This window comes from Centruroides sculpturatus, unplaced genomic scaffold (assembly GCF_000671375.1).
Source record: "Centruroides sculpturatus isolate CEXI.00-Female unplaced genomic scaffold, Cexi_2.0 scaffold750, whole genome shotgun sequence".
Lineage (NCBI taxonomy): Eukaryota > Metazoa > Arthropoda > Arachnida > Scorpiones > Buthidae > Centruroides > Centruroides sculpturatus.
In genome coordinates, this window is record NW_019384899.1 from 65,424 (window position 1) to 81,869 (window position 16,446).

At 26.8% G+C, this 16,446-nt stretch overlaps 2 protein-coding genes and 1 long non-coding RNA gene across 4 annotated transcripts; 1 reads left to right on the top strand and 2 right to left on the bottom strand.

The window, feature by feature from the left end:
- Positions 1-1,004: 1,004 nt before the first annotated feature.
- Positions 1,005-4,056, bottom strand: LOC111631454 (the record flags this gene model as incomplete). The annotated part of the gene is made up of 3 exons (XM_023375700.1): positions 1,005-1,010; positions 1,154-1,393; positions 2,965-4,056. Coding segments are annotated over 3 exons (1,338 nt in total), but the record flags the coding sequence as incomplete, so codon positions are not given.
- Positions 4,057-5,376: 1,320 nt separating this feature from the next.
- On the top strand, positions 5,377-6,146 carry LOC111631455 (deoxyuridine 5'-triphosphate nucleotidohydrolase, mitochondrial-like). The gene is made up of 2 exons (XM_023375701.1): positions 5,377-5,607; positions 5,814-6,146. The coding sequence occupies exons 1-2, from the start codon at positions 5,377-5,379 to the stop codon at positions 6,144-6,146; spliced, it is 564 nt and encodes a 187-aa protein (XP_023231469.1).
- Positions 6,147-8,041: 1,895 nt separating this feature from the next.
- On the bottom strand, positions 8,042-15,990 carry LOC111631464. Of its 2 annotated transcripts, XR_002757703.1 has the most exons (6): positions 15,714-15,990; positions 14,658-14,688; positions 11,694-11,758; positions 11,477-11,524; positions 11,175-11,219; positions 8,042-8,395 (listed from the first exon to the last, which is right to left on the bottom strand). It is a non-coding gene; the product is annotated as an uncharacterized LOC111631464 (long non-coding RNA). The 2 variants fall into 2 exon arrangements; XR_002757702.1 differs by lacking the exons at positions 14,658-14,688; positions 15,714-15,990 and adding an exon at positions 13,511-13,774.
- Positions 15,991-16,446: the final 456 nt, after the last annotated feature.

The window sequence follows — 16,446 nt, forward strand, 5'->3', positions numbered from 1 at the left end:
CAATACAGAATCTGATTCCGAGTCAGAATCAGATGCACTCCATTCTGAGGGACTATAATCACTTGAGTCTGAATTGTGAAAAGACTCATCAGAAGAAACATAATTTAAAAGATCTAAACCGATCTCTGAATCATCTATCTTTCTTTTCGGCATATTAAAAAAATTCACTAAGAGCTTCACAGCAAAAATTCAAAACTAAATTTTTACGTGTTACCTATTTGAGGTAAAGTGAATAAATGAGCTACACGATTGGTAAGCAGATATGTTTTGCACAGAAAATTAAAACTTCAACTGTGAGTAATTACCATTCCACCGAAGGTTTTATATAGATGCTTAACTTTGATGGACGTTTCAATTAGTAATGGCAATTGTATCCTATGTTTTGTACAAGTACTTAGAACTTTATTGGAGGTTTTTATTAGTAACTACACTTGAAAATAAAATGTTTCGTATAGATACTTAAAATTGTCTTTAAAGTCATCTATAAGTAAATAAAATGTCAATATATATTATATATACTAGTGTGTATATTGCTTTCAATTTTTTGCAGTATTTTATTTTATTATAGTTTTATATCATTTTTATCAATAAATAAATGTTGGAAATGTCTATTTTGCTAAAATAATATGTAAATACTACATAATATATATGTAGCGAAACACGTCCTGACCTAAATTTACAAGAAGTCACCACGCCCCCTAAGCAGAAACAGCTGTGACCTAAATTTAGAAAACGGAAATACCCAACCCAAACAATGTGCGTTATATATTATAAGTCATATTATCACTTTAAATAAAGTTAGAATGCTACAGTTTTTTTTATTTGATAGAATATAAACATATCTAAAAAACATATATAATAAATTAATAAAATATTTATAAAAAACGAATTTTTTTATTACATTTAAAAATCTTGCATTTTATTATTTTTTTATAACAAACATAATATTTTAAAGTTAACAATCGTAAAGTGTGATATGCGCGTAATAAAAGACAAAAAACAGCTCAGATCTACAGCAATTTTTAAACGTAATATTGCAATTTTAAAAATTACTATGAAAACCAACAAATATTGAGCAACAGCGGTGTAGTTTCGGATTCTTGAGATGCGCAGCTGAGAGGTTAATAATTTCCGATCCGAAATTATACATTACGACTCCAATGTTTCCACGATAGTCGAAGTCAATAACTCCTGCATTGATCAGAATATTGTTTAAAGATAAAGAAGATTTTGGAGCTATTCTAGCATAACAGTTATTTGGGATTTCTAAGGCCAAATCTGTAAAAATCACTTTTTGTTCATTTGGCTTAATTTCAAAGCCTTGTACACAAAATATATCATATCCAGCGTCTCCCATAGAAGCCTTTTGTGGACATATTACATTTTCTGATAGCTTTTTAAAATAAACAAATTTTAGAAAATAAAATATTTATTAATTATTATTACATTTTATACATTCACAACTTATAAAATATTTATCGACCCTTGGTAATATTATTTTATTTTTTATTACGAAAAATTTACATTCATATGATTTATTATTTGGTAATTTTAAAGATGACGCCTCTTTATACGCTCGTTTTAAACACGAGTAAGTTTTATTACAGAAGCTATGCATTATATAAGTAGTTTTTCTTTTGTATACTATTAAAAATCCGTATTGTGATGATGATGATATCGCAATATCTGTAAGAATTAAAAGTAGAAATTGTAATGACTGAACGATAATACATCTATTCCATTATCTAAAATGAATTTTTTATCATAAAATGGGGAAAAAGAAATTTTATTTTGTAGATATGTTGTTACTACATGATTTTTGCTTTTAATTCCGTATTGCTGGTGCCTTAATAGTTCTGCATTAAATAAAACTTCTTTTTATTTATTGTGATTAAATGTTTTTACAACAGATTTTTTTACACCCTTAGCAGTTTTTTTATTTTGTTTATCGAAAATATAAGAATACATTTTTGGTTTTAAGGAGCAAAATTCAGTTATCGGTTATGATAGTGTTTCGTCTTTAAAATATTCTAATTTATTTTTGTTTGCTTCGTTATATAATTTGTGAGTTTTGGGATAATTACTAAAATCAAAGATATCGGGAAACGATTTAAAATCCTTGTAAACATCGTTCGTATAAATTTGAAGTGTAAGAGAATCAGTGTCGATATATAATAAATGTACATTTTCGCCGTATCTGTTTTTAAATATTTTGTAAAATGTCTCGTAAATGTGCAATTTGCTTAATCCCTTCTTGTCCATATAATTAAGACTAAGTATGTATTGGAAATTCTCACTCTTTTTTATTATTGTGTAAAAAAATTTATAAGAAAGAAAAACATTTTTTTTCTGTTAATTTTTGTAAAAGTGTTGAAGTTGCCTCCTGAATGGTTCCTTTTCCTCATGGATAAACAACTTTACAGGGGCAACGCCTGCGATCGATGCTTTCCTGTAGAAGTTCGCTACATTGCAGGAAAGCTGTCATTCTTGAAAGTTCGATATTTTTAGTTTAAAAACTAATTACAGAAAATAAACATGATAAAACATGAAATTAACATAAATTTAATGATATAAAAATAGATTTTACTTNTTATTTTTCGAACATATCTACGATTGCTATTAGTGGGGACCGAAAAAATGTTCAATAACATAAACTACTATTGGATATAAATAAATAAAATTTTATGCCGTCATCAACAACATCCAATAGAATCTAAAAATGCTTCGCTCGAGTCAGACTCGAGCGTGGACATTTTAGAAAGTATTGATGACGTGTTGCTCGAGTGACACTCGAGCGTGGATCTTACGTCACGTATTTGTTGCTCGAGTCAGACTCGAGCGCAGCTCAAAAGGGGTTAATTTTAATATGCAAAAACCTATATAAATTGGTTTGTCCAAAGTTAAATTAGTTTTTTTCATTTTAAAAATTGTAGGATTATCGTTTATAATTTGAAAATTTTCAACAGATGGTTTAGATAGATATCTGCGATATTGATTTAATGTTGTAGCTGCTTTTAAGTTAATACGCTTTCTTACATTTTGACAGGTTTTGCCAAAAAAACTATTATTCATTAATTTAAAAAATGATTTGTCAAAACTGTTAGTTGATTCTTGTCTTTTTTTATTATTAAAAAATATATATTTTTTAAGCCATGCACTTTGGTAAAATGCTAATATTCTATGAATTTTAGTTATTATCAGACCTTCTAAATAAAATTTTAAATTCCTATAATGAACTATATAGTTTGTTTTATCAAAAAGAGTAGGAATTAATTTTTTATTAGTATTGCTATATTTTAAATTTAATTTATTTAATATTGTTTTTTGATAATTAGATAATAAATCGTATGGGATATTAATATGTTCAGCAGCTAGCGGCAAACAATTATGTCTGTTGTGAATATTTTCTGGATATTTTAAATCTACTTCTAAGATATATCCTATGCTATTATTGTCAGATATATTACGTATGTCTAAAGCATTTATTTTGTCTTTGTGCAACCATCTAAAATTATTTACAGGTAAATATGCGCTCATTACGAACCCGTAAAGATTATTTGCATCTATCGATAGAATATAGTTATGAGGTTGATTTTTATCATAAGTTTCTGGTATTAGAGGATTATTTGCTTTTGCGAATCTTTTCCCCCCAAACTTATTCCCCCCAATACCTCCTTCTATAAATAAGTACATATCGAGATCGTTAAATAATTCTAATTGGATTTTTGTCATTTTTAAACCACAGTTCCATGTTAAATCGGGTGTAGTTATAAAATATACAGGATCTAAATTATAATATGTTAAACTTAATTTTCTAAATTTTTGGAATATGTCCGCTAATAATAATGTATCAATGTATTGGTATAATTTTAAATAGTCTTTGAAAGTTTCACAGTGAAATTTTTTCCAAACTAATTGAGCGTGACTGTAATCCTCATCTGTAATATGCTCTCCTGATAATTCGTTATAAAAACATTTTTCGGGAGGCAGCTGCATCTCATCTAATATTCGTTTGCTTTTAAAATAGGAATATGGAAAAATTCCTTTTCTTTTTAATAATTCTTTATATTTGCTATTGCGAAAAAAACGATTAAAAATCGGAAAACTATAATTTGCATTTTTAAGATTGTCTGTTAAAGTAGAAAGAGAAGAATTTAAAAACTGATAACTATCAATAAATTTAAAATAATCTAATGAAAATGTTGTAAATTTTTCTGAATTTATAGGAATAATTTTAATTTTTGAAAATAATTTAGAAGGAATATTTTTAAAAATTAAATGCAAATCATAACCTGAAAAATTGTGCAATATAATTGGAATAAACGTTTTTAATCGGTAATTTAAATTACATTTATTATGGGCCCACCCTTTAAAAAATTCTGTTTGATGATCGTGATCCATTACACGGATATCATCATCATCAAATGAACAGTATTTAAATTAATTTCAACATTATGACTTATTTTACTTAACAAATTATTCAGCTGTCTTTGGATATCGATTAAAAACTTATTAACAGCATTATTGCCACAATAGAAATTAGCATATATTATCTCATCCTTATTTTCAATAATTATAATAGAATAACATATAGGTTTATGAATTTCAATAATTTTAGTAAAACTTACTTCTGGATCTATTTCATCGGAAGAAACCTCTTCCAAAATTGATTCAAAGTCTGCATNATTGTTATATTGACCAAATAATAATTTATTGGCCAAATGAATAATAATAATTTATATTGTTAATTTAATTTGGTGTTTGAAATATGACACACGATAGGGGCGCCTCTAGTGTCCGTTATGAAACGGTTACGGGACGGACACGAGATGAATGGATTTTATATAAGTATTTCCACTTAAATTAAATTTTAATATTTGTTAGAATTTATTGTAATTACAAAAGAAGTGAGTCGTAATTTAAAATAATATAACATTACTTATCCTACCTGTTGTGTCGGTGTTTTGTAATTTTATGTGTACTTCCATTTTAACTAGTCCAGAAAGAACCCACACATTCTGTTATCTATTATTTGTATCGTTAATTCATTTTTGTAATTTTACACAATTAAATTACTGGTTGAAATCAATACTCTGTAAAGTGCAGGAATAATATTGATATTACTGTTAGGAACACCCTTGTGTCCCTGTATAAATGATGTCTTCGTATCAGATACCTCAGCATTAATGAGTAACGTTACATTTGATAAAAGTAGCAGAAATGTTGTATCACTCTCGTCGGCTCAAATATTATATCATTGTAATCAGACTTTAATCTATGAAACTATACTTAATTAATGTAGTTATTATTTCCTGTTTGGTTTGGTTTCTGAATTGTGAATTTGAAATTAGTTACCATTTGAGTTTTCACAGAGGAATGACAGCTGCTCGTGACAAGCGTAAGATTCAGATTATGAAGAATCAAGCAGATTGGTTACTGCATATTATTATTCCGAAACATTTTGCCGAGCAATTAAAAAATACATCCAAATATTCTGAAAATCATAAAAATGCTGATATTATGTTTGCAAGTATTGTGAATTTCCACGAAATGTATGACGAATCCTTCGAAGGCGGCAAAGAATATCCGCATGCCCTAAATGAATTAGTCAGTGATTTTGACGAACTACTACAAAGGCCATCGTTTAGAAATATAGAATAAATTAAAACCATAGGAAGCACTTTTAGTATTTGTAGTAGAACTTATTCTTGTTTAAAACAAACATATAATGAGGCAGCATTATTAAAATTGCCAAATAATAAACCATATGAATGTAAATTTTTTGTAATAAAAATGTAAAAATTCCAAAAAAGGCTTCTACGGGAGCAGCTGGATATGATATATTTTGTGTTAAAGGCTTTGAAATTAAGCCCAATGAACAAAAAGCGATATTTACAGATCTGGCCTTAGAAATGCCAAATAACTGCTATGCTAGAATAGCTCCAAAATCTTCTTTATCATTAAATAATATTATGATCAATGCAGGAGTTATTGATGGAGACTATCGTGGAAACATCGGGGTCCTAATGCATAATTTTGGATTAAAAATTATTATTTTTGAACCTGGATCTGTCATTGCCCAAATAATTTTCGAACAAATTATGCATCCAAGTTTTATAGAAAAAACATTCATTAAACACCACTGATAGAAATGAAAAAGGCTTCGGAAAATGTAGTGAAATTGCTTTTTCTCAAAATAAAGATTTTGGGGACTGTGACGATATACTCCTTTGTGAAAAAAGAAGAAGATGATTTTAACTGTGATGAAATTACCTTATCTCAAAAAGTAGATTGTAACGAAATTATTTTATCTGAAAAAGAAGATTTTGGAGATCGTAACAAAAATTAACTTTTTTCTCAAAAAATAATTTTGTACTCAGATATTATTTTGTAATGTACTCAATTATTATTTTACATGTACTCAATTCTCATTTTGTAATGTACTTTATTATTTTATATTTACTCAATTATAATGTACTCAAATAATCAAGTATTATGTACTCATTACTATACTCAAATAAAGCAGCAAATAATATAAAAAAATGTTTGTTTTTTTTGTAGACAAAGTACTCACCCCCATCGACTGGGAAGCACTCTCGTCTTCACCCCTAGAAGAACAAACTATTCGTCAATTTAAAAATTATGTTCATTGGGATACGATCAGTCAACGACGCGATTTAACTGAAACGTTTATTTTGGAATTCGCGAATTACTTAAATTGGGAACACACATGGAAAAATTACCGTTTTCCAATCAAATTTATTATGTAAAATATTCAAAATGGGATTTAATTTGCCAACATCAGAATTTAGACGAACAATTCCTAGAAAGATATTCGGATCATCTTGATTGGAATAAAATCTCCGAATACCAACATCTTTCAGATGATTTTGTTACTCTCTTCATACATAAATTTGATATAAAAAGACTTAAAATACCAACAATTAAAAACCTCAACTTTATGACAAACACATGATTACCTAAACTGGGAGTTTGTTTCTCGTTATAAAAAACTTGAACAATTTATTGACAAATTCCAATGTCAACTTTCATGGTGTCACATTATAAAATATCAAAAATTAAATAAGGAATATATCATGCACAATCGTGAGAACTTATTCTTGTATTTAATGGGAGAATTATGCATTACTATAGATAAATTGCGGGAAAAAGTAGAAATACTTATATAACTGTAATGTAACGTAAAAATAAAAGAAATTAAAATAATTTCAATGTTATATTATTTTAAATTACGACTCACTTCTTTTGTAATTACAATAAATTCTAACAAATATTAAAATTTAATTTAAGTGGAAATCTATGTATATAATCCATTCATCTCGTGTCCGTCCCGTAACCGTTTCATAACGGACACTAGAGGCGCCCCTATCGTGTGTCATATTTCAAACACCAAATTAAATTAACAATATAAATTATTATTAATTATTTGGCCAATAAATTATTATTTGGTCAATATAGCAATATAAATAATTCAGTATATTTGTAATAGGAATTTATTATTTCAGGGGCTTATATCTCGCGAAGGGTCGCGAGTAGGGGTATGGTTCCTTTGACTTTATTGTTCGCACAGGGGCTACAGTTTGGGAAGGATCGCCACCTCTTCATTCGGAGGGTAAATCTTACCATTCGGACTTTTACAGAGCTGTAGAGCATATTGATAGGAACAAAAAAGTCAAAGGAACCGTGCCCCATGGAAATTTGTAAAGAACACCCACTAGGGGGCGTCCCTGGCTACTAGTACTTATATAACTGTAATGTAACGTAAAAATAAAAAAAAAATTAAAATAATTTCAATGTTATGTTATTTTAAATTACCACTCACTTCTTTTTTAATTAAAATAAATTCTAACAAATATTAAAATTTAATTTATATAAAAAAATTTACTTAAAAATATTATTTCAAGTTATCACTCACTTCGGGAAGTNAGTAATTACCTGAATATTTTTTAAGTTGAAACATTTTTTCAGTTTCTAGCTTATCTGAAAAATTACTTAAAGATAACAAATTTAAAATAAATTCTACCATATATTAAAGTTTATATGAAACAATTTAAAAAATTAAATAATTTTGTGATTAGTATGTGTCATACGTATACTACTCATAATAATCTAATAATAAAAAGTAAGCTTATGTTCAGAAAGAATAGCAGCCAATAAACTATCATTGGATTCAAACGGTAATTCCATTAATTTTATCATCATATTTCTACTTATTTTAAATTTCATTGGTAATTTAGTACAAAAATTTCATCAGTAATAATTTTTGATAATCAATTATAAATTTTGTTTATTATTTAAAACAGCATTTTGATAGTATGAATAAAAAAAAGTATTAAAAATTTTACCTTGTGTACAGATTAGCATTGTGTAAACCCTGCAGAAAAAAAAGAACATTTCAATCAATATTTCAAATGAATATTTTAAATATAATGAATAACTGATTAAAAATCAGAAAAAAAGCAGCCATTATTGTATTCTCATTAAAATCAAACGGTAATTCCATTATGTTTTCATCATAAAAATAAAATAGTTTTGTTTAGTTCACTTAAACTCAGTATGATGAATTTTAAAAAATTTATAATTTCTTCAAAATATGCATTGTTGCCATTAATATAATTAGGAATATCAAATAAATATGTTAATAAAAATGACTAATTTCAGTTAGTTAATATATTATTTAACTAAAGTGATACTTTCTTGTACAATCAAATACAAAATACCTTCCCAACATGAGGAGAATATAAACATTAACTTTGCAAATAGTTCAGTAATTAAGTTTTATTGAGGTTACTATTATAAAGTATTCTAAATTATTTGTAAATAAAACAAACATTTCATTAAGACACAAGAAAACAGATTAAATTGTTTTCTTGTGTTTTAATTGTTCACTTTTTTAAAGCTTCTTCTGATTGGAACACAGTTAATCAAGTATATTTTATTCTGCCTAGGTAGAAATATGCCATCTTAGAATATTATAAAGCTTTAAAAGAAAAGTAAATAAGGGATCATAAGACCCTCAAGATCAAGAGAATCAAAGGGCCTCCAGGATATCAGCAAACAGTAATAAAAATACTCATAAAATGATTGAAAATTGCACATGAATAATCTGCTGATATGCATTATTGCAGTGGTCTGTTTTGAAATATCAAAACAGTAACACAAACTAAAATTGATGTCGTGTAATAACATCAATTTCAATTTGTGTTACATTTTAATAAAGAATTAATTTCATTATTTCTTTAAACATTGGAAAACTTTGTATTTGATAAAGTGTTGTCAAAATATTTAAAACTGACTCCAATTAATTATAAGAAAATCAAAATGAAGGATTAACTTCTCACTAAGCACTATTACATTTATAATATAATATTCTCTCACATATGGTAACAACATAGCTGATAAGTAAATCTTTTAAATCTAAAGGACGTTAAGATAATTTTATACTTCTACATACTTTTTATTATTATAATGTATAAATTTCATACTGGTATGTTTTATTTATATTTTTTTTTAATTGTCAATTAAATGTAATGATAAAACGTCGGCTGCAACCTCTACATTGCAAAAATGGAATGGAATGTTGGATGTTCAGTGCCACCTTCCTGTAAGCCTAGAAGTTTGACAATGGTGTTTGGAATGTCAAGCATGATTCCACTGACATTCAAATGCCATTGTCAAAGTTCTAGGCTTACAGGAAGACAGTGCTGAATGTCCAATGTTCTCATTTTTGCAATGAAAATGACAGCTGCAACCTCTCTATTGTGCTAAAACCATGGAAATATTTTTTAAACAGTGTTTTACATATTGAGGTGGAAGAGTAGCCTAAAAAGGTCAACTCTGCAGTAAGAACAGTTAACATCCTTTTTTTCACACTTCAAGAACTAAGATTTAAAAGAAAAACTTTTTTGATACTTCTATGCATTTAATATTAAATAATTAACATTTAAAAATTACATCATTTTTTGTGCTTTGTAAATTTTTGGGGAAATTTGGTGTATGCTTGAGAGAAATTTTGGGTCCTGAAAATATTCTTCATCCCTTTTCATAAATTGTATAGCACATTATTTTTTTGCTGCCTGCAGATAGCTGCACTTAGTCAAACATAACTGTGAGCAAAAAAACAACAACAAGGCAGCCAAGGAGGCAAATTCCCTGACTTTCCATGACTTTTTCCAAACACTAATGAAAATCCCAGATTTTTCCTGACTTTCTAGGTGTGTAGGAATCTTGTTCATATTATTCTCTAAACAAGAAGTTATTTGGAAGAAATGGAACTATTGTTTAAACCAGAAATTCCCAACCTATGGTCCCAAAATCATATTGACTATCTTTTGTATCTGGCCAGACTTGTCTTTAACACCTCAAGGCCAATTTCAGAAATAGACTGAAACACCTGATTTGGAATAAATTACATTATACTTAAAAAATCCTCAATGAACTCTTCATACTCATTAACCCTGTCCACCTCTACTAGTTTAATTAACATAAGAAAAATCATCATCAAAGCAATCATCTATTATATTTATATTTTAAATCTTTACTTTCTTCCCATCAATGCTTTTTGGCTTCATTATTTATATTATATATACCTTTCCTATGTACTGTACATTGCAGAAAAAACACTGTCAAGACGGTACTTATTTTAATTTTTGTTATCCCAATGAGTGACAAAATAACTTTTAAAAAGTTAATTTAATTTTCAGATTTTTTATGTTCACTTGCATAATTAATAACAATGGATGCTAGAAATTCCAAAAAGACACATTCTTGTATTTTAGACATAGCATTTTGGTCAAAGTATCATTCTGTTGAAAATTTTAGTAATTAGAATTATGTATGTGAATATATGCAGAATTATAACATCTTTAATACATTCAAGGTATACTTAAGAATGTTAAGATATGCTCATTATTGCAGATAGAAATTTATTTTAAAATGTGTATTTCTTTTTCCCAATTTTGAACTGATTCAAAATATTCTGATTATATTTTAGATGAGTTTCAGTTTCACATTTAATAGAACAAACTAAACTAGGTTACATATTTTATATTATAAACACTCAAAAGCAGCAATGCTAAAATGTTTGACTTGTTGATTTATTAAAACTAGTCTATTAAAACAAAATATAAAATTAAAAACCATTTAGTAATTACCTGAATATTTTTTAAGTTGAAACATTTTTTCAGTTTCTTACACTTCTGAAAACAAATTCAGTTTATCAGATCTAATTAAGATTAATTCATAAAATTGTTAAATTAAATGAAAGATCAGAAATAAAAGCAGCCATTTTTACTTTTTATCATTAATATCAAACGGTAATTCCATTAAGTTTTCATCATTGAAGTTATCATTTTAATTTACAATAATATTTGTTAAAGATGAAATTTTTATTAATTATAAAGTATAAAAATATGTTCATAAAATAATCTATTAAATTATAAAATTAAATAGTTACCATCAGCTTTGTTTAGATGATTTTACTTCAGCTGTTTCAGCATGAATTCTAAAAAAAAGTAATTAAAATAATTGTTTTAAAATATAAATTTTTATTAAAATAAATTACAAATTATATTTATATTATATAAATATAAACTAAAAAGTATTAAATTTTATTGCTTACAATAGAACATAATAATAATAATTATAATTTTTTCTATCGGGTGAAAAAATACCTTTAATTTTGTGACATCACAAATGGAATTTTCTTTTTATTCATATCTAATACCACAATGGCAATCTGAAAATAATCAAATATAATAATGCCATTTAGAAAAATATAACTAAGATTTTCATGAAAAATCACAATAAAGAATAGTATAAAATAAAAAGTACATAGTAAAAAAATAGTTTATGATGTTCTCTAATTTCAAAACAATTTTTAAGAAATGTGCATATTTGAAATGAAATAAAATTAATGAGCAATTACTTATAAGTTGTTAATTGTTGTGTCAATAAGTCATTGTTTTAAAATCAGGAAGAGTTTTAGTTTAAAATAATAAAATTGTAATTTGACTGACATGTATTGTACTGGGAAGAATGTTTTCTTTGACATTTAATTAACAACTAGTTTTGTTAGAACTGATTAATTTTATATTTTAGTCGCAGTTTAACCAACGTGCTGGTGTCCCATTTATATGCAAGCTTGCCAGTCATTCCACAAAAACACAGTACATATTTTACATACATTTTACAAGATAAAAAAGAGAATAATTGATTGGCAATGAGATTAAACTGATGAAAACTAAGCAGGTTGGAGCCACTGATATATTTAGTTTTTACAATTCATAGTACTTATGAATGGTTAGAGATTGGAAATCAGGTAAACACAATACTGAAAATAAGTATTTCTACAAAAATGTAATTGCATGAATTTCCAAATGAAGACTTTACTATAGAGTCAAGACATTTATCATTTGAAGACAATAACTGCAATATATATGATGAAGAAAAAAAATCTATTGTTCAACAATATTTCTCTTTGATGAAACACACAAAACAAGTCAGCAGAACTAAAAAATATGTTGATCCACGAAGCAGTTAAAATTATTACTAATTCTTTAAATTCTTCAAAAGTTTTTGTCTGCAGGAATACCAATAAATATGCTGAATAACTGAGTTACATAGTTGGTTTGAGAAAAACTTGAACTTTGCCCCAAATGAAAAGTTGCCTAGTGTTACCCTACACAGTGAAAAGTTACCTTACACAGACTCTTATCAGATATCAAAAATGTTGATATGCAAGATACTATAAAACTTTGCAAAGAATATGATATTTAAGAGAGGGACAAAATAACTGATTCTAAAAATAGAAAGGTTGTGCATTGATTGGTGACGCCATTCATAACATTTAACAAAAGTCGACCGTTAATCAAAAGTTGTAGAAAAATGTGATGCAGAAATAATTGTTGAAGTACTTTTAGTACTCGAATCAGATGAAGTTAAGACAAAATTGCTTTGCTCTGATCTGAGATAATGTTCCATACATGCTCTACACAGCTTTAAAATTGAGCAACGTTTTGTTATCAAATGATACATTCTACTTGCTGGGCACAAAATATCCATCTTCAACCCAACGAGGTGCATGTCCAAAATAAGAAATGCATACAGATTTTTGGCTTCCACGAAAGCAGCTTTAGTTAAAGCTCCCTAACAAAGGCAGAATTTGTAAGACTGCCTCAGACAACAAGGATGTTGAACTGCTTTACCACCAAACCCAATTATAACAAGATGGAGAACCTGACTGGAGACTGTTTCATACAACTGGAAAGCAATTAAACAGATTGAAAAGTCCCACAGTTCTGAGAGAAGTTCTGCAATGGATAAACTAATAAAACAGATCAAGTAACGAACTGAAAGAAAAACAGTTATTGTAGGAGTGGATACAAATGTGTGTAGCTGTAAAAAACATTGAATCAGAAAAAAACTGTTTTTGCTAATGTATGGACTATTTTAAGTATATTGAAAAATCTACTAAACAACAAAAAGTTACCTTCAAATAAAATTACTGCTTATTTGACCAGCATCCAGTTAACCCATTTTGGAAAAATATGCAGCAATTAGATCCAAATCATTGTTGCCCAATAAAGGGATTCTTTTTGACAACAGAACAGGCAATATTTTCCAAAACACCAAGAGAAACTTGTGTTCCTGGAGAAACACAAATAGGAATATGCCATTACTCAATAAACTACAGTAGAGCACTGTTTATCCGAAAGCCAGTCAACCGAAAGCGTTCCAGTCGGCAAATTTAAATTTCTGCTAGTGCTGCAGCGTCGCAACCAAATGGGCTACTCCAATATTTTTCTTGTTGGTGTCCATGTTCTAGCTGGCAGCACTGGCACTTTGGTGTGGTGTTTTTCTGAGGACTGTATGTGTGGACGTATGTCGTGCTGAATCGAACATTTTTGATACTAGATTATCTTATAAAGTATAATTTTTTCTAGTTTTCAATATATTTATTTTGTTTGTACAAAATAAAGAAATAATTTTTAATTATGCAGTAGCCACGAAATTGTTATTATTATAAAAATTTACGTTAGGCTTAACACATTGACGAAAATTCAACGCAAAGCAACATGCAACGGAGAAAAATTTCAACATGGGATAGGTTAATATATTTTTTTGTACATAATCGATTATCTGAACAATCCCAGTCCCCAATTTATTCTGATAAACAATGCTCTACTGTATCACTGAAGGCACTATCTTTTCCTGCTTCCAGCACAGATGTTGAAAAAAGCTTTTCTGCATTTTGCAGAATTTCTTTGCCTCAATGATCTAACATGAATATTTAAATTTTTATCTGTCATGTTCAGCTAGCTTTTAATGGACCAGTAGAGATGAAACATTCATTAGCATACTTAACTGTACCTTTCAATTAATGTTTGATTAAAAAAAGTATCTTTTTCCAAGAATTTAGAAAATTTGCTTATTCTTGCCAGGGAAAAATATTTTGAAGCATAATTAGCATGGTACAAAAGCAACTTTTTAAATAACAAAGCATTTTCAGCACAGTGATCACAATAAAATTCTATTGCATATAAAATAATATACTGTATTTTAAAAGATAATAATAATAATAATTTTTAATTTTTCCAAATCAATAAATACTTTATAAACTGAACATTTATATTTACCTTTGGCATATGTTTAGTGCACCATGAAAGCCTATAAAAAATAAAAAATATAGGAAAAATTAATTCTTTCAGTTAAAATAATTTAAAGTTTTTAAAGTAAACTTATAATTTGTTTTAATGAGAAAGTATAACTAGTATAAATTTGATTAATTATGCAATTTTTCAGAGATGATTACAAAGGTAAATTTAAAAATTCATTAGCCATTAAAAAGAGCATTTTCTTTTATCAGTTGTTAAAATACTCATAATAATAAATGAAACAAGAAAAAAAAATGCAAATGAATTATTTGAACAAACCATAATTAAAACTGGAAAACTGCATTTAAATATTTAAAATAGCATCTACTATATTTGTAAGAACACAGCCTGAGTTTTCATATAAAATTGAGTAAGAAATAAAATGTATTCTTGACTTTTTAAAAAACAAAAACACAAATTGCATCTAGAAATTATTTTATGTATTCCTGAAATTTATTAAAAATTTTATTTATTAAATAATAAAATTGATGTCGAAAGTACAAAATTTTTAGCAACAGCATTAAAAATTTTGTGTTAAATTTATCAGAAAAATCAGATCACAAAGACGTTCAATAAAAGATCAAATGATACAAACTGATTGTAATTGTATTAATTTTCATTTCCTTTTAATACAGGCATTTTATATTCAAAGGATATTAAAATTCTGAAGTTTTCTTAAAAATCACACACACTCATTCATAAACTTCATGTTTTAAATGAAAATTTATATATATATAAAATTTCACGGGACTTCAAATAATTTTTTCTCTATTAAAATAAATTACTGAATAAGTTGCATTACATCAGAATTATATATAAAACAACAAACATTTATTCCCCCCAAATAGGCATTAAAAGCATATACGATAAACTGGGGAAAATTACAGATAATGAACAAAACTTTGCATTACAATAATTAAAATGAACAAACAATAATGTATCAAATGTTTCAGAAACACTTATCAATCGACAATTCACAAAAACCTTTCAAAATGGATCAATCCAATGTTCAGAAATATTCCTTAAAGTATATCTTACCTCAACTTTACTATTGCAGAGGATAGATGATCCTTCTTGTAATACTTTTATTTTAGTAGATATATTCTCCATTTAATTCCTATTCTAATAAAAACTGCCAAAGCACCTTTGGTCACCAAATTAAAATTTATGTAAAAATCAAATATATCCATTGTCCAGGCATCATAAAAGACAAAACTAAATTATCAAGTTGTGGAAAAAAGTCAAATTTTATGAATTTACACATTTTAATAAATAATATAGTCAAAAATTATTTCCTTAAATACTAATTCTAAGATATAAAATAACTTAGTGTTATAGTTAAACAAAAACAACAAAAAAAAAAATGTAACAAAACTAAGTATATTAAAATACTTATGATCATCCACAGGTATATTAAATTTCAAATAATTTCTTACTGTAACAGATACAATTGAAATAATAAGCACAATTAAACTGAAAATAGTTTACAATAAAATGATAATTTCGTCTTCATGCTAATCAAATTTAAATGTTTAGAAGAAAGGAAACAAAAACAAATTAGTAAAAAAAAGTTTTAGCAAAACAACAGATTAATTTATAAATTTAAAATTCAGGGTTTTTTTGAAATTATAGATAATTATAATACAATAACAGTAAAATATGTTATCATTAAAGACTTTTTAAATAAATATAGCTGTCTCCAACAGTATAAAAATATAACTTCAAATTTTGCAAAATTTTTACAAATTTTAAATTATTTCAATGTTTGTGA